Raw genomic sequence first — 17,273 nt, 5'->3', positions numbered from 1 at the left:
GGGCGGTGCAAACCCTGATGGTACCACAGCAAGCACACATCACAGATTCGCCCTCTTTCTTTCCTCACTGATGCACAAAGCAGCTGAACTCGGATTATACTGGACAAGCAAAAGATGTAAAGTTCAAAGTCTGTTTTGAAGCGTCCCTTGACTATTCTGTCTGCGTTTAAGGTAGGTTTGAAGTCACGCTGTCACTATAGAATAATCCATTATTATTTCCATTAAAAGGATTAAATTTTATTTTCTATTAAACAAGAGCAACATTTATGATAGTGATTCAGTCATTGTTTTCCAAAGTAAAATCAGATATCTGCTTATGAGTATGCTTGCATGGACGATTGAAATCTGACAATAATTACTGCTGAGAGGCTGAAATCAGAAGACTGTTATAAGTTGGGTAAGTTAAGTTTAAGTAAACAATGGCTCTAAATAATTTTTGGATTATTAAAATAATTGTGATAGTTTAGTTGCCAATTATCTGATTCATTTTGACATGTCTACTTTGAAGTGATTGACACTCAAGGATGTCTATACAATAGAATGCTGCTGTTGTTACAAATGACACCACAGGCCAATACTTGTGTTACAGGGCTTTCCTTGCTATGCCACTCTTTAGCTGGCCCAAATGGTCCCGTAATACAACCACACAAGCTGAAACATCATCACCCAGACGCCCTGTGGACCGATCAAGCCGCGACTTGCTCCGGGAGCTTGTATGGCACATTCAGGGCCGCGAGTGCACGGCCAGGATGCTGGACCCGGAGCACAGCGATGTGGATCAGCCATGTTTCCAGAGGTGCCCTAGGTGGAGGACCCTCATCCCCAAATCAGAGATTGAGCAACTGGAACTACTGATTGCCGGCATCCCTCCCATCCACGCTGCAGCGGTGCTCTCCAGGTGCCATGGTCTCAGAGCCTCACATTAACATGCTGTCAGCAGCATGTAGCTGCTTCGCCATCAAAATGCTGCCTGACAGCAGGCGAAGCCCGCACGAGCCAAAGGGGGGGAGGAAGGCAGGGCAGGCTGCCAACAAAGCCATTGCGTGTTAATGTCACACTATCAGGTCATGTGAACAAGAAGGGAAGGTGAAGAATTGCCTTAAAGGCATCATGAGAAGAGATTCACAGCATTTGTAAGAACAATTGGCTCTACAATGGTTGGCTTAACTTTAGAAAGACCCCTAATAAAAACCGGTTGCATCTTTGCAGTAAAACTAAATTTTGTTTCAAATATTTTTTGATACACCCGTAATTTCAAGCCAATTGTCTTTTTACATTTACGCTACAGATATAACACCCAATGCAAAAAAAAATTCATAAAACTACTCGGTTTATGTACAGCTGAAAAACCCATTCACATGGCATTTGCATTTATTCAATACAAATCAAACTTTAATGGAATTACATTTAGCAAGGCATTAACCATCTTCAAATCCGTCTAGCAAAACTATGATTGACTGAGACAACTTGAAATGGCACTAACTACTTGTTTGGTTGTGCAATTCCACAGGTTTCGTGAGGTGCTTGCAGGCAGCAAAGTGATGCCATGGGAGCTAGTCACTGTCTTCAAGCTGGTGCTGAGAGACATCGATCAAAGGGAATGCGGTGAAGACCAACGAGTCTCAGGGAAAGCCAAGCATCTCCAAACAACAGGGTTTTGGACAAGCCCCAACAAATTGGAGCAGCATGTTGCCAAAGCAAGCAGTAATGATGGAAGGTTGAGGGAGGAGATCCCAACTGTGTCTGGATATGTGGACAGAGCCATGCGCCACACCAGCTGGTTCAGAGCAAAAAGGGAGTGGGAACTTCCATATTTCTGTCCAGTTCCCATGAGGCCAGCAGTCAACGAATCAATTAATTTGTAAATTATCTCTTTTAGGTAAATAATACACTCTTAATATGTCATACATGTTCAGTAAACCCTCACCAATTCGCAAATCATAATTTCTGAAACTTTCTATGGATGATAAATTATACTCTTGTCCAGGGGTCACCAAGGCTGGTCCTCAAGGGCACCAATCCATCCTGTTTTAGCCCTACTACAACACACTTTATTCAATTGTTCAGCTCATCAGCAAACTCTATTAAGCCTGATATCCATCCAGATTATTTTTATTTGATTTTTTTTTTAATTAGATGTGTTGCAGTGGGGATGCATATAAAACAGGCTGGATTGGCACCCTTGAGGACTAGATTTGGTGACCCCTGTTCTAGTCTAAAACATGCATGAATACATTTGTAAAATTTCAGGTTAGGGGCCAAAAACAATAAATATTAATATAATTTTATATCTAAAGATAATAAAAAAGTCTACACCCTACATATACACAATATTTTCCTTTATTTTTAGTGCAAACACAAATAACCAAACATTATAGTCAAAATAGCTGTACTCGTCAGTAACAACATTCAAACCAGAAGAAACAATAATGTCTTCCTACATCAGTCTATTGTGTAAGGATTATAATTTTTTTAATAATTCGTTTGCGACATAAATTCCGCTAAAACTAAACTCGCGCACGTGCGGGCTAACAGGCTAGCAATTGTGGTCAAATCTGACTTTTCAATGCTTAAAAATAATTCTTACCTCGTCTCTTTCGACGACGTCTCGGACAATTTCTTTTCGACGACGTTTTCTGGAATCTCGGTATTGGCAAACGAGGACTTGGGGGTGAACCAGTTGGAAATTTGCTCGGCCGTCAATATGTTCGACATGGTGCGGCTTGTTAACGTGTCAGTCGTGTGCTGGTCAAGTGCAATTGCTCACTGTGGGCGTTTAGCTTGAGGGAGCGTCAATGGGCGAATATGGTTGACCGCATTTTCGGCTGGATTTGCTTTACCAACTGTGTGGAAAAGCACCTCACAACATACTTAGCAGAGTTTTAAAAGTTGAAATATTTGGATTTCATGTAATTTTTGACAATATGCAAAGGTTTCAAAGAACGCATTTCTCCTTTAAATGACACCGACATGTGTTTTCTTTGTTCTTTTTTGTCTCGTTGGGAAATCAATTTTAAATTCAGGAATAATTCTACAAAATACTAAAAAAAAATAAAAAAAAAAAGCAAATAAAATAGAATTATGTTTTATTTCACTTTAACGTGTATAATGCCCAAATGATGTCAATGTTACTATCAATTTGACAAAAATGTAAAACACAAAAAAAGACCATTTAAAAAAAGATTTGAGAACTGTCCACTGAAAATTGTTACAGTCATGTATTGGCAACATCACAGCAAAGGTCCATTGTTGTCTTGCATTAAGCTCACCTCTGATCGAAGCTTTTCGTTTTCCTTTGAAATGCACAAAAAAATAAATATCAACAAGAATATCTACCTTAAATGAATAATAACCAAGACTAGAAATGATAGTTACCGCCTGTAGTCTGGTGTTGTCCTTCTTTAACTTGACCAAGTATTCAATCCTCTGTTTGTGGTTCTTGTGTCCCACCAGTTTTCCATTCTCCTCAGACAGCTGAACATTCTGTTTACGGAGAACCTCATTCTCCTGGAAGAGGAATAAATTTCATTCATCAAAACATTAAATGTGTGCTACATATTATTTGAATCAAGAAAATACATGAATCACTGTGAGGGCTCTGACCTTGAGGAGCTTGTCCTCATCCTGTACCCTTTGGCTCAGCTCTCTCAGTTCAAGGCAGCGGTTTCTCAGTTCTGCGGTCAGCTCCTGGACACAAGTCTGAGACTGGGCCAACATGGAATCCTGGGCTTGCATCCTAAGCAATAGAAGTAATAACCTTGATCAATATGAAGTACATATAAAGGAGTTAAAACATGGTTAAACAAAAAGCAGAGCTTACTTTTTTTGCGTGTCAGAAAGCCTTTGCATCACTTTTTCCTGTACGAGACAAAAACAGGAACAATGATGACGTCGAAAAACTTTCAAATCACGAGGAACAAGAATACAAACCTTCTTTTCTCGTTCTTCTTGCAGATCTTTAAGAAGAGACTGCTTGATGCCATCAATGAGCTCCTCACTGAAAATTGTACAGTAAAACATTATTAATGCTCCTCAGCGTCTGTGTGCTGTAAGGATGAATCCACTCAACCTGTTTGTATTTCCACCCTGAGGTTTTTTGGTATAAAACTGGTCGAGCAAGCCCTGAATCTCCATGCGGACCACCTCTTTTTCCGTCAGCTGGGTCTGAGCACAAAGAAAACCCATTATTAATCAATTTTATTATTCTATATTTTTGAAAATGTTTTTTTCTACTTTTGGTAAACTGTCAATGTTTGTGATGTGAGTTGAGTGCACTGCCAACAAACAGTGACACTTTTTTTTTGTTGGAAAAAAAATTCTGCAAAATTTTCATTTTGGTTCAACATAAAGCTAATCAGCCCACTTTTGTGAAGGGACTACTATACTGTTAAGAATATCAAGAATTTGGACAATTTCAAAATAGAAAAGGTCTAAACAATTCCCCAAATACTTATTGATTCATTTAATTAGTTGTTAATTAATCCTCTTAAATCCAATAAAACCTCCACTGTACATACCTTGAGCCGTTGGATCTCCTCATTCTTGGCAGCTCTTTCAGCATTAAGCTCAGCCAAGAGAATTTCCATAGTCATCATAGAAGACCGTCGATTCTCCAGTTCCCTCTCCTGGCTCTCGAGAATCTGGGTCAGGTCCCGGTTAAAGCTTCCCGGGGTGCTGGGGGTCTTGAATTGACAAAAAAAAAAAAGAAAGAGCATGTTACAATAAAGCTATTAGGCCATGCACAAGGAGAGAACGTTCAAGAAACAACTGTTACCTTTGGTATTGCTTTGGGAGTGCAAGTTGACTCATCATGTTTGAGAGCTTCATTTCTTATTGTTTTTTCCACAGCTTTGTGCTGCTGTTGCACCTGGGCCGCCACACAAGATTAAGTGACTATTACTAGTATTATGAGTCTTCTCTTCTTGAGAAAAACAATTACCTTCTGCTGAAGATTCTGGATCACAATGTCTTTCTGAGCGGCTTGCTCTTGAGCAGCTTGAAGGAGGTTGTTGTGCTCATCTAAAACCTTTGCAAGTCTATCAACCTCCTCATTTGCGTAAGCGATTTCGTCCTGCAGTACTTCGACCTGTCACACGCGCACGTACACACTTTGTTTTTGTGACACTTGATAGGAGTGGTGTCAAATTTTTCTTACCTCAATTTTACTAGATGCTTGACTTCTCTCTAAAGATTCTTTCAGTTCTGTGATTTCGGCTTGCATCTTGGTATTTTGCTCCGCGACGTCTTTCTTTTCCAAGCAGGCAGCGTTGCACTTAGCCTGGAGAAGACGGGGTCAATTTAAATTTTGACTAACTGTGATCAAAGCGGGACTCAAACGTAGAAGGTGAAATAGAATTAGGTATCAAGTACTGTACAGTGATATCGCTGATGTCTCCCGACAGATGTGCAATGCTTTGTTCCTTATGATTAAGCTCACTGCGGAGGTCTCTGGTTTGGTTGATCAGATCCAGAACGACATCCTGATAAAACCAAAAGAGATTTAGACAGGCGGTGGAAAAATTGGAAACGTCTAGAAAAGGACAGTGATTTCCCGGGGCCTACTTTGTCCTGTTCAACCTTCTGCTCCAGGCCTTTTATGGTTTCATCGGCAGTGCGCAGCTTTTGCTCAAGATGATCAAGTTTGATGACCTTGGAAATGACAAGGACACAGTCAAAGGAAATATACAATGAAAGCTCCTTCAGCTCATTGAGCATCAAAATTGTTGTTTTGCATTGTCTTAGGCTTTTTTTGTGACTTTCAATTCAACTGAGGTCATGGAACAGATTGTGTGAGAATTTGGGAGACATGAGAATACAAAATGGACTGACCTGCTGATGGATTTGAACAGTCATGTCTGAGACTTGCTTGCTCAGTCGTGTGTTCTCCTCCGCCGTTTCATTAAGTTCTCTGAAGGTATACCAGAAAACTTTTTAATTTTTTTTTTTACTGATAACATTTGAATAAAGACAATCATAGAACTTACTTCGATGTATTTTCTCTGTTCTCTCTTAACTGGTAGGTCAGGGTGCTTGTGTGCTCTTGCTCTGTTTCTAGAGAGTTGTTTAATTCCTATTGCAGAGGGGAAAAAAAACAAAAAAAACCCACAATGAGACCTTTTTTACAATTGAGTTCAGGAAAAGATGGTTACAAGTTTACTGACGGCAATGTGAGCCCTCAGTTTGCTGATCTCCTGCTGCCCGTCCTGCATCTGCTGTCTCGCTAGATCAGCCTCAAACTTTGCCTCGGCTTGCAGCTGCTCAAAAGAATCCCGCAGAGTGTCGTGCTGCTCCAGAAGCTGCTCCCAATCCAGCCTGAAACGATAACGTTGCTCAAGCGATATTGTTGGGCAACAGTGACGTTTCAATACAGCAAAACGGACCAACGGCTCCTTACTGGACTTTGTCGAGTTGGAGCTGCGTGGTGATCAGACTGCTGGAGAGCTGGCTTGTCTCCTTCTGCTGTATATTTTGCTTGTCTCTTAGCTCCGCCTTCACAGCGGCCAGCTCCTTGTCAGACGACTGAAGCACCAACCTCAGGTCCCGAATCTCACTTCTCAATACTGAAAAGAGGAAAAACACAACTTCACTCACCATCTGGGGGAAAAATAGTTTTGAAAACACTGGGAGGAGAAACAGCACCTTCTGCAGTTTCCTGTTCACGCTGATACTTTTGTTGAAGGCTGGTGAGGGTCTCCTGGAGTTTGAGATGATCACTGTTCTTGCTAGCGCGCTCAGCTGACAGTTGCTGCATCAGGATCAAAGTAGGCCATATTATCTTAATGGGATAAATTGGCTCCAAAACAATGTTGTATCCAAAACTATGAGGAAATCCTCACCTCCTCCTTTTCTCCACACTCCTGTGACATGACGTGAATCTGCTCCTCGAGTTTTACAATTTGCTGCATCAGCTTGCTGTTTTTGAGCTCCTCCTCCCCCAGCTGGGACCGAACCTGACTCGCTTGCCCCTGAGAAATCACAAACAAATATAGTGAATTTGACAATACGCATTCTAGTGCACACGACAATCTTGATTACCTGCACTTGACGCAATTCTTCAGTCAAGGCCATCTCCGTCGTTTGTGAACGGGGTGACTCGGCCAAATGATCATCGACATTGTTGATGCTACCATTCAAGAGTTCTGGGCTGGACAGTGGTACGAGACAGGAGCGCAAGTTGTATGCTTTGGTGGGTGTTGTCAGAATCTGAAGTTTGAAGAAGGAAGACTTAGCAGTAGTATACAAAATAAATTGTAGTGGCAGAAGACATTCAATTCTTCACCTTTAAAGTTTCAACATGAATTCTGTTCAATTCGGAGACTTCTTGTTTTTTGTAGGCATTTGTGGCTTCCAAGATGTTCTCCAGATGCCTGTTAGACTTCTCAAGGTAGCGTTTGTCCGACTCCAACTGAGACATCTGCTTCCTTGAAAACACGCGCACACAAAAAAAATCCACATTCACATTTCTTATACATCCAACCATTTTCATCGCATCCAAAGTTTCTTTACACGCCACTCTGCCAACTTATTTGCTGCAGGGCTCTGTGTGCCTCCAACTGGCAATCTCATTACAGTCATCTAACAGTTGACTTTCTAGAAGGCATTATTTCAAAAATGCTCGAATACATATGTTTACGTAGTAAAATTTCCATCTTACTTAGTGATTTCCCTGTACTCCTCAAAAGCGTGCAAAACTGCTGTGAGGTCAGATTGTTTCTGAAGCATCTGAGCTTTCAACTTCTCCACTGCAGCTGTACCAAGAGCATTTGTAGCCAAGGAAGTTGAAGCACCGCCTAGAGCTGTGAAGCAGCAAGCGATTTGTCACAAAGACTCAGAAATACGCTCTGATCAATATTTACGGTTACAACTTACTTTCGGCGTTCTTCTCCGCCTCGACGGCCCTTTGGAAATCTTCTTCGAGCTCTTGCGCAACTTGTGCTGCTTCCTCTTCGGCTTTCATCACGGACTCAAGGGAACGAAGCTGACGATTCTCCTCTCTGAGGCTGTAGTTCTCTGCTGCATAGCGAGTCATCTTGGGGTGATGTTCAATCTTGAAGGCAAACGCACGGAACAATGGATAGATGTGAAAAAGGGCGCAACGCAGTAGTTGGGGCAAAGAAAAAAGTTCTACCTGCTCTCGTAATACACTAATCTCTTCTTTTAGCTGGTCAATGAGAGCCTGCGACTCCGCATCAGCAAGCATGCCACATTCCGCCTTGAGTTTTTTCTCCAGGCGACTGATATGATCCTCCCGGAATTTGATGATCAGGCGACTGGAGTGGATGAACTTGTCCTTCTGAGTCCAAGCCTGCTCCAGCTGAGATGCCTTTTTCAGCAGAACCTGCCGTGCACAGTGACACAAATACAGTAAACCGGTGGCTCATGTGAACAGTAGATTTTGCTTAAAAACAGAAAATGTGTCGTGCCGTCTTCTCTTCTTCTCCTTTTTTCCACAAACGGACAGCAGCCATGAACTTGGCTTTGTACAAGGAGACAAGTTCGGTATGCATGGACGGCTCTGGTGAGACAAGAACATTTGATATGTTGACAAAACACCTGAAAGAAAGTTAGGAATTGCATTCAAGTTTTACTTGAGGTGGGGAGCCCTGATCCTCCTGGCGCTACATCTTTTCCAAAATCCACTTGCTGAGACGAGATAGCCTGCGCAAGCTGCTCCTTCAGTTTCTTCAGCTCCGCCTGAAGCTGTTTCACATTTCCTTGAGTGTCTTCATTGACAATAGCCTGTAAAAAAAACATAATGAATATAATAATAAAAAAAGACATGAAAATACTTGTTAAATTGACCCTGGTCTGATCTGATCTTTTTAAGCAGCCATACCTTGTTCTTGATCAGCTTTGCTCTCTGGGCAAACTGTAACGTGGATAATGTCTCACCAAAACATTTGGATCCAGGGTGAACATTGGCTATGATGTAAGTCTTTGCGTTTCCTCCAAGAGAGTCCTGAAATGTCAGAAAGTCTTCAATGCTATTTTCGTGTCATAATGATGACACTCTGTTGCTTGATTGTTTTAATTCTATGGTCTCAAAGTGTATTACTAATGCTCTCTTGCAATAATTGGTCCTTAACTGTATTTTGCCTCTCAAGTGACTCACCCGTAGCAGGAAGGTTAGTTTGGAATCTCTATAACAAATATGGCGGTTCTTCCCATTGGACACGTCGACCAAAGCCATGATCACCTGACCAAGGCACATGAGGGAGCGATTGATACTGCTGGCCTCCTGTAAGAGAGGAAGAGCACAAAGCAACGATCGGTTAAAACAGAGGATCCCAATCACAGAGACGTGGATGGGTTCCAGTCCATTGGCCTTTTGATACCATGAGCTTTGCAAAAATGAGGAGATCGCCGAATTAAGAGACGATTGGTAATAACACAGAATGAGCCTAGACAATAAAAAATCTTCACCTTGAGCCTGGAGCCTTCGGTGTGTGTGTCTCTCTGCCTCTCCGAGCCAGCCAGATCAACCAGGTTCAGCTGAGACATTCGAATGTTTACCACCTCATTGATGGATTCCTTGGACTCCAGAGTCATGGTGAATACAGCATGAGATCTGGAAGATTCGCGGTTCATGGAAGTGGAGGCCACTCTGCGATTACGCCAGCCTCGAGACAACACCTACAAGTCATACATCACAATAACCTTACACGGAAACAATTAAAAGGTTGCTTTACATCGGATTACAAATTTCTACCTGGTACGCTTCGGCAGCAGAGCTGACAAACTTCTCCACCGCCCCCTCTACAAACACACCCTTCTTGATGTTCTCTCTGACAAAGAGGCTGGCGGAGGCCGTGTCCAGGAGGTCAAAGATTTGTTCATTGTAAATCTCGATGAATGAACATTTGCAAAGAAAGGTTTTGGACCGAGACTGAAAGGGAAGAATGATTGTTTATTCATAATAAACTAACATCTGTACTTCATTGTCATGGTGATGAAGTGGTGCCGTTCAACCTCACCACTTCTCTGTTGATGAGAAAGAACAGGTACTCGAAACTGCGAGGAATAACACCCCGAAGTTCATCTGTAAAGTTGTCCAACTCAGAAGGTCCTAGTAGCGTCATATAATGGCTTTATTACTATTTCTACAACAGCAGATTTAACCTGAATTCTTACCTAGCATTGTGAACGTTTTTCCTGATCCTGTTTGGCCGCTGCAGAAGAAATAGAACAGTCAATGAGCACCACTCATCATCAAGTGAGAAACGAAACAAAGTTAATGTTTCGTAATCAGGCTATTTCTGAAATGTGCTAGTGGGCAGCATTTCTGCTCAATGTACATAATAACCGCCCCCATGTTGCCCTGATGCAAAGATCCAGAGCCACTTTCAACTGCTGTCTCTATTGACACTTTTGTCCACTTACTAGGCAAAAATGGTTCCATTGTATCCATTCATGCAAGACTCCACAATATTCTTGGCCACAGAAGAGAAAACGGAGTCCTGTTGAAGAATGACACGGGGTTCTTTTCACAAAGTATGGGGACAGTAACAACAAAAACTACCGCAAACCTGTGATGTGTCCATGTCAGCAACATGATCGTAAGTGAAGGTTCTCGGCTCCGGTTTGGCAAGCAGACGTAAGGTGTTTGGTGAGGTGACTTTGAGACACAAGCTCTGATCGCCATCCGTGGTTAGTCCCGTGCCCTTGGTGAGCGGTCGTACTCGGACGAAAACTTTGATTGAATCGCTGTCACCACTAGAGGACCACAATTTAACATTGTTGTTGGCTGCTCTTGTATACCACTTTTGGAAAATATGTTTTTGCGACTATATTTTTGATTCATTACCTGCCAGCAAACTGGTTTAAATCGCCACATCCTGAAAAAAAAACGCACAGTAATTGTTCGTGCATAACGTTCACAATGAAAGTTTACAAGTTACATTTTTACGACACCGATCGCACAATGAAGTCATTTTACGCCAAAGAGAAAGAGTGTCAAAAACTCAAAAGGTCAGTCGTTTAGCTTTGAACTCTCCATTCGGTTCATATCAGACGTATCATTCATTACCCTTTCCGATTAAATTCATTGTTGACGTTCTTGAACAATCCGCTGTTATGTGGAAAAGTCCAAATTCTTCATAGTTTGTCGGATTAAATGGGGGCCGAGTTTGTTTAGTATCAAATTTGGCGGGTCTCTCTTGGGTTTCCTGCTTTTCTTCCTCGTTGATTATTTAACTGAAGCTACTCTCCGTATCGTTGCGTGCTGCCACCTTCTGGATTGTGTATAAAAAAGTCGTTCTGGAAAAAATACGTTCTGCAATAAAATATAAATAATTTAATTTATCAAGTTTCAATACATTAAATAGATCCCCACGGAGGTAAAATTGATGGGTTTATTAATATTAATCTATATTATAACTTCCATGTAATGAATTTAAAAAATATATATAAATATACAAGTCTTTTTAGACGCATTTGTATTTTGAGGATGTGGTATGGAAGATTTGCAGATTGCTGGAGTTAAAGCAGAAAGTGAGAAGGACTGGAAGACAAAACGCTGGTTAGTGCATGTATTTTATTAAGTCGAATTTTACAAAAATACAAACACATTTTAAAGTGTTTTTAAAAACACAAAAAGGAAAATAAAAACATATATTTGACAGACTAATCACAATCGTTTTGTGATTTAAATTTGTATCCTTTGGCGTGAATATGTCATGAAGCGCCTTTTCCGGGTTTTACGTGATTGGCTATTTTGAATGTTCCTAAAGATCTTACTGGTCCCTTTTAAGGCGTTTCAAATACAAAGCGATTTCAGCACAGTAAACGGGAAGGTTTTCCTATTCTACGCCATTGTGTCGTTTTGCTCTCTGGAGTTTACTTTTTTGTCATACAGTAGTTGACTTTCGTGGTGGAACAGGTTTGTGAGTTATTTCATTTACTAATTAATTGCTTGTATAGTGTATCGGGACGGTGTAACGAGAAAGTTGTTCCAATGGACTGTGCTGCAGCCGTTAATTTAAATGTGACCATAAACGAACGCGAGCGTTACAAATTCAAAGTAGCTCTTAAAATAGCGTTTTGACGTTTCATCGCTTTTCACGCTTTTCACAACCCAGCACTCGGATTTTCTCCGCGTTTTAGCGTGCTTTGACTACAACAAAGTGAAACGACTTAAGTGCCCAAATTTCGTCGAATGACAAAGGAGTATATTTCGGTCTCAGATGATGACCAATTTACGTTTTTTTTTTTGTTTTTTTTTTGTTGGTGACACAATGTAAAAATTCGACAGGATTCAACTCGTGGGGATGTCACGTGGCCTCTTGAGTTTCTTTTTATTAGTGTATAATATTGGACAGATGGGAACAGCCCAACTTCAAATTTGATTTTTTTTCCAATACCGTATACAATTGAATACTTAGTGACAATGTTCAGATTATCAGTCGCCTTTTTAGCCTTTTCTCACTGCCTTTTTATTTACAAATGTGTATTTTTTACAACAAGATGTCACCTTGTCAAGTAGAGCGTCTGAATCATCCTCATTTTGGTACAAACTCAGAAAGGTTCCTTATCTGTATGCAGCTTTAGCAAAGACGCCCTCCCCTTGGTGTTTTTTAGGTAGACAACTAACCATGTTTCTGTGTACACAGGATGAGCTCTGTTGAGGGGAATGATGAGAACTGTGGCATCTACCCCAAAGGAGGGAAGCTCAGCAGCACAAAAGAAGATATTTTCGAGCTAGACCAGCTGACCGGGAGGCCCTCCATCTTGCGTCAGACGGAGAACCTCCCCAGCAAGACGGTGCCCAAGGGCGCAAAGGTGCCCGATCATGCCGTCACCGTGGCCTTTTCTTCCGTCTTTTAGTTTATGTCCGTAAATCAATCTTTGTTTGATGTTTAGGTTTGTTTCCAGACTCCGCGAAGAGACCCACACACTAAGAGGATTCTATCTCCTGCAAAGTCAGTCCAAATGACAAGTGTGGATGAGTGCACAAAAGCACTCGAGTCCTTGAATTTGGACATGACAAAGTATGTACAGTCACTTGGTTACAAAGAGTATAGCATAATGAACCATTTTAAAGTTGATTTTTTTTTTTTTTCTCCGTCTAGCACTGAGCCACCAGAGACATTAAAGCAACCAGATGGTCCTGCACAAGGTAGTTTTCCTGCCTATTCGCAGAATCTATGCTCTATTTGTTTTCGCTGTTTTTAACCACCTTTCAGGACAATTTGGTTGAATTCCAAATCCAAAAGTAGTTCATGTACTCTATTCTGTTCTTTGTTTTGCCACAGAACAGTCTTCCTATCCTGATGATAACATCCCGATACAAAGTAAAGGAGTCTATCAGTTGGACTTTAACAACCTGGACAGCATGAACCCTTTTGGGGGTTCTAATAAGATGGTTCTCTCACCCACGAAGCCTCCATCTGAGAACGCCGTTCCCAAACAGCCGGACGATATGTGTGAGGAGCCCACCAACAAGTCCAATTTGGCGCTGGATGAGACCCTTCCTTTCACTCGCTCAGTGGAGAACTCCCTCATCAACGCCTCTGCTGAAGTCAGCTCGGCAGACAGCAGCGTGGTCACCGTGGTGAAGGTTCCTGTCGTGGAACAAGAGACACGCAGCGCCACACCTGACAAAGTCCCCGCTGGGACACCCCCCAGAGACGATGAAAACAAACCTTCAGATGGTTTTGTGGAAGATGAGCCCCTTCTGGCAAAAGGAACCTACAAGATTGATTTTGACAGTATTGACATGATGGATCCTTTTAAAATGGGGGGCTCCAAAATCCAGAATTCCCCTGTCCTGTCGAGGAAGGCACTAGAAAGTAAACCACCCATTGAGGAGGCCCCGATAATGGCTGCTGATGAAGAGGTGCCTGTTCAAGCTGATAAAAAGCTCATCGCCAACACTGATTCGGAGCACCTGACGGCAGCCCCGCCCACCAAGCACGGTCCATTCAAGCTAGAGTTCAACTTTGACGACGACGATGTCAAAGCGAAACCCCCGCCCAAGAAGTTTGCCGCAAAACCACGTGGTCACAAGCCCAAAGAGGAGAAGCCTTTGTCCGACAGCAAAGCGCCAGTAGATGACGTGGACAAGTCGGCAGCCGGCAATGCTGCAGATGCGATTTCCCCCAAAGGCTTATACTCGATTGACTTTGAAAAGATGGACGATCCCAACTTTAACCCTTTTGGCACAAAGTCCAACATCAGCAACTCTCCCGGGAGCAGTCCGCACACCAGCCCTCGGCGCAACACTACACATAAAACAGTTGCTCAGTATGTCAACACTGAACGCAATCTGAATGCAGCTTTGCTTTGTTGTTAAACTGGAAATATGCTATTTTGTTTTGTAGGGCTGGTGAGGAGAGCATGGTCACAGATCAAGCCAACACTGAAGTGCTGCAGGAGCAGGTACCAGGATCATTTGATTTCTTTTGAAATTGATTCTTTCCTGCGCTATAGTTACAATACATGGTCTCTCTGGCCAGCAGTGTGAAGAAGCTGCTAAAAAAAAAAAAATTCCCTATAATCTTTTTTTTTTTTTTTTATTCACTGACAGAAAGCTGAGGAGACTGTTTGTGACAAAGACCAGGGTTCACCTCCCAAAGCTGAAAAGCCTTCCAACGATTTCGCCGAAAAACAACCGCAGACTAACTTGCCAGAGTTCACTGAGATGTTTGTGCCTGGGACAGAGTGTAAGTACATGGAATTTTGTCATTTTTATTTTTTTCATCACCCCTACTCCTGTCAAGTGATATTTTCACAGTGGCCAAAATAAACCGTTTTATTTCAAGACTGCAGATTTATTTGTTATTCCTCCCTAGTCATGTCCAACAACTTTGAGGCACAAATCGACTACCTTGAACAGTTTGGCTCAACCAGGGTGAGTGATTTAGTACATTTTGTGAGCGTTGATACACAACCTGGAGCATTTTGTTTTTGTCTAAATATGGATTTTGTATGCAAGAAGTTCAAGGAGTCTGCACTGCGCAAACAGTCCTTGTACCTTAAGTTCGACCCCTTGCTGAGGGAAAGCCCGAAGAAGATTGGAGCCCCTGGCTTTCCACTACAAGCCCCTCACCCCACGTCTCTCCTTTCACGGTATGACTGTCTGCGTGCACCTCCTGGAAAGCAAATAATCAAAAAGCAAATCTCAACAGTTACATTTCTCTGTCCGATTTAGGGTTGAACCTCTACCAGTGGCTGAAGAGTCTGCCGCGACTCCTGTAAGCATTGGATGCAATTTGCCCAGGGTTGATTGGGGGACATGACGTCAAATGCTTACCATGTTTTTGTTGTCCCACAGACTCCCCAAATCCTCGAGAGCCTCGTCCCAGCTTTCAGGCAGCCTGCAAGCTCAGAGGACATCATTGATGTGCTCAAGTACAGTCAGAAAGACATGGATGCAGCCATTGCTAAAATGCAGGCCGAGGTATGACCTGCTTGAGCACAGTAGCATTTTTTTTCTTTGGCGTGTACTTCGTACTTGAAAGTACATATAGTCAGTGTGGTTAATTGTTGTCTATGTTTTACAGGCCAAGGAAAAAGAAGACCAAATGTGTGCAAAGTACAACCAGTTACAAAGCGATGGTCAAGAAATGAGGTGTGGTGGCAGTACTTTTTTTTTTTTATTCACAACATATCAGCTGACATTTCCCCCTTTCCAACAGGAAAATAATTGCAGAATTTGAACTCATGATTGCAAAAATGATGGGTGAGTTAAAAAACAAAACAAAAACAATTATCAAGCGTTATACCTCAGATGTAAGATGATGTGGTTGTTGTTCAGCGGACCAAGAGAAGGAGCGCCAGGCTTCGCAAGCCAAGCTGGACGAGGTCCTGCTTGAGAAGGAGCAGGTGTCCAGTGACCTCAACGCCATGGAGAGATCCCTCTCGGACCTTTTTAGACGACTGGAAAAGTACAAAGAGATCATTGAGGGGTTCAAAAAGGTAAGAACCACCTCAGTTGAATGAAATGAAGAACTGGGTTAATGCAATTCGATATTTGACAAATCGTGTTCCCCCCAGAATGAAGAAACCCTGAAAGCTTGTTCTCAGGACTACATGGTTAGGATCAAGCAGGACGAGAAGCGCTACCAGACCCTCAAAGCTCATGCCGAGGAGAAAATTAGCCAGTAAAAAAAAAAAATCTTGCCCACTTGTTTCAAATTTGCCCATATGAAACTTTGTTCGCTCACATTGCTGTCATCTCCAATAGAGCCAACGAGGAAATCGCTGAAGTGCGAGCCAAGAACAAGGCGGAGGTGTCGGCGCTGCAAGTCCAGCTGCGGCGTGAGCAGTTGAAGGTGCAATCGCTGGAGAAGAACCTGGATCAGAAGGTGAATAGAATATACAGGCTGGCCCCGAATTCAACAATATGCAACACTTAACACCACTGAGTTATTTTTTAGAACTTGCCTGCAGGTGACCCCCAACTTGCTTTTGTTCAATGTCATAGGTGAAGGAGTTTGAAGAGCTGACCAAACTCTGTGATGAGCTCATCAGCAATGTCCAGAAGGGCTGAATGTCCCCACTCCCTGTACATATTCAATTGTAGTATGTTTTCTCTTTAATGTTGTTCTCGTCATTGTCATTCTCTTGTTAATGTTGGTCCGTTTTTACAATACTGTTAAATATGATTAAAGATTTAATTGTACAGTATGCTGAGGTTTAATGCTGTCGTGTAGAGATGCAATTAGAAGACCAGACATGTACCTGTATTCAAATGTTTTCTTCATTTGAGGTTTAATTTAGGTTAACCCTGCTACAATTGGACCCCCCCTTTGCTGACTGTTGGGCTGCAAGTTGCCTCCACGTTGGGAGTGATTTTTGAATAGTTTTTTTTTTTTCATTGTAAAGAGATAAAATACTTTTGCAATACACAGTATAGTTTGTGTCGAAATTTGCAGTGACATGTTGAGCATTTAAAAGTTATGTCTACTTGAAAAACTTGCCTTGTGTATACAAGATGAATGAGAAAGAAATGCTGTAATGATAATAAAATAATGCAATTTACCAGGTGTATCTTTTTCTTTCTAAATTTGGATACAATTTGAATCATATCTCAATAGATTGGGATTAGATTATTCAAGGACGCTCCATTTAAAATGTTTGGTTTAAATTGATCTTTCAATTTAAATTGTTTTTTATCACATTGTGTGTTTCACACAATATAGTTTATTGATGGCTTATTTATAGATCACATCAAATTCAAACTACATTAGTTTTCTCTAATGCGAGTTAAAAATAATAATAAATAAATTGGTCAACACTCGGTCGACACAAATTCAATGTAATTTAATGTCAGT

General features: G+C 41.7%; 3 protein-coding genes and 1 long non-coding RNA gene across 6 annotated transcripts; 2 read left to right on the top strand and 2 right to left on the bottom strand.

Annotated features, from left to right (window-relative positions):
* Positions 1-54: 54 nt before the first annotated feature.
* On the top strand, positions 55-2,237 carry rd3l (retinal degeneration 3 like). Its single transcript, XM_037240646.1, has 3 exons — positions 55-171; positions 590-898; positions 1,511-2,237. Exons 2-3 carry the CDS (start codon positions 603-605, stop codon positions 1,863-1,865), a joined length of 651 nt encoding a protein of 216 aa, XP_037096541.1. The 5' UTR covers positions 55-171; positions 590-602; the 3' UTR covers positions 1,866-2,237.
* A 798-nt stretch (positions 2,238-3,035) lies between these two features.
* kif15 (kinesin family member 15) lies at positions 3,036-11,189 on the bottom strand. Its single transcript, XM_037240641.1, has 35 exons — positions 11,027-11,189; positions 10,805-10,835; positions 10,527-10,713; positions 10,381-10,457; positions 10,132-10,169; positions 9,975-10,066; positions 9,710-9,886; positions 9,424-9,633; positions 9,113-9,238; positions 8,837-8,959; positions 8,589-8,739; positions 8,424-8,515; positions 8,129-8,338; positions 7,870-8,047; positions 7,655-7,796; positions 7,280-7,421; positions 7,036-7,203; positions 6,837-6,965; positions 6,640-6,745; positions 6,395-6,560; positions 6,162-6,312; positions 5,985-6,070; positions 5,830-5,908; positions 5,563-5,649; positions 5,376-5,480; positions 5,156-5,278; positions 4,940-5,086; positions 4,775-4,867; positions 4,518-4,682; positions 4,070-4,164; positions 3,931-3,997; positions 3,821-3,858; positions 3,604-3,736; positions 3,376-3,507; positions 3,036-3,293 (listed from the first exon to the last, which is right to left on the bottom strand). The coding sequence occupies exons 1-35, from the start codon at positions 11,043-11,045 to the stop codon at positions 3,231-3,233; spliced, it is 4,128 nt and encodes a 1,375-aa protein (XP_037096536.1). The 5' UTR covers positions 11,046-11,189; the 3' UTR covers positions 3,036-3,230.
* A 565-nt stretch (positions 11,190-11,754) lies between these two features.
* tacc3 (transforming, acidic coiled-coil containing protein 3) lies at positions 11,755-16,980 on the top strand. 3 transcript variants are annotated; one of them, XM_037241966.1, is made up of 17 exons: positions 11,755-11,878; positions 12,609-12,777; positions 12,859-12,986; positions 13,068-13,114; positions 13,251-14,241; positions 14,319-14,376; positions 14,525-14,660; positions 14,790-14,848; positions 14,936-15,066; positions 15,149-15,191; positions 15,272-15,397; positions 15,501-15,568; positions 15,636-15,679; positions 15,755-15,915; positions 15,994-16,100; positions 16,184-16,304; positions 16,424-16,980. In XM_037241966.1, exons 2-17 carry the CDS (start codon positions 12,610-12,612, stop codon positions 16,487-16,489), a joined length of 2,454 nt encoding a protein of 817 aa, XP_037097861.1. In that variant the 5' UTR covers positions 11,755-11,878; position 12,609; the 3' UTR covers positions 16,490-16,980. The 3 variants fall into 3 exon arrangements, with proteins under 3 accessions (XP_037097861.1, XP_037097863.1, XP_037097862.1); XM_037241968.1 differs by having other exon boundaries at positions 12,871-12,986; positions 16,424-16,489; XM_037241967.1 differs by having other exon boundaries at positions 15,149-15,182; positions 16,424-16,489.
* Positions 14,902-15,389, bottom strand: LOC119116530. The gene is made up of 2 exons (XR_005096289.1): positions 15,251-15,389; positions 14,902-15,089 (listed from the first exon to the last, which is right to left on the bottom strand). It is a non-coding gene; the product is annotated as an uncharacterized LOC119116530 (long non-coding RNA).
* Positions 16,981-17,273: the final 293 nt, after the last annotated feature.

This window comes from Syngnathus acus, chromosome 22 (genome assembly GCF_901709675.1).
Source record: "Syngnathus acus chromosome 22, fSynAcu1.2, whole genome shotgun sequence".
NCBI classification, from domain to species: domain Eukaryota; kingdom Metazoa; phylum Chordata; class Actinopteri; order Syngnathiformes; family Syngnathidae; genus Syngnathus; species Syngnathus acus.
Note: the sequence above shows the minus strand (reverse complement) of the source record. Positions and strands in the feature narration are given on the sequence as shown.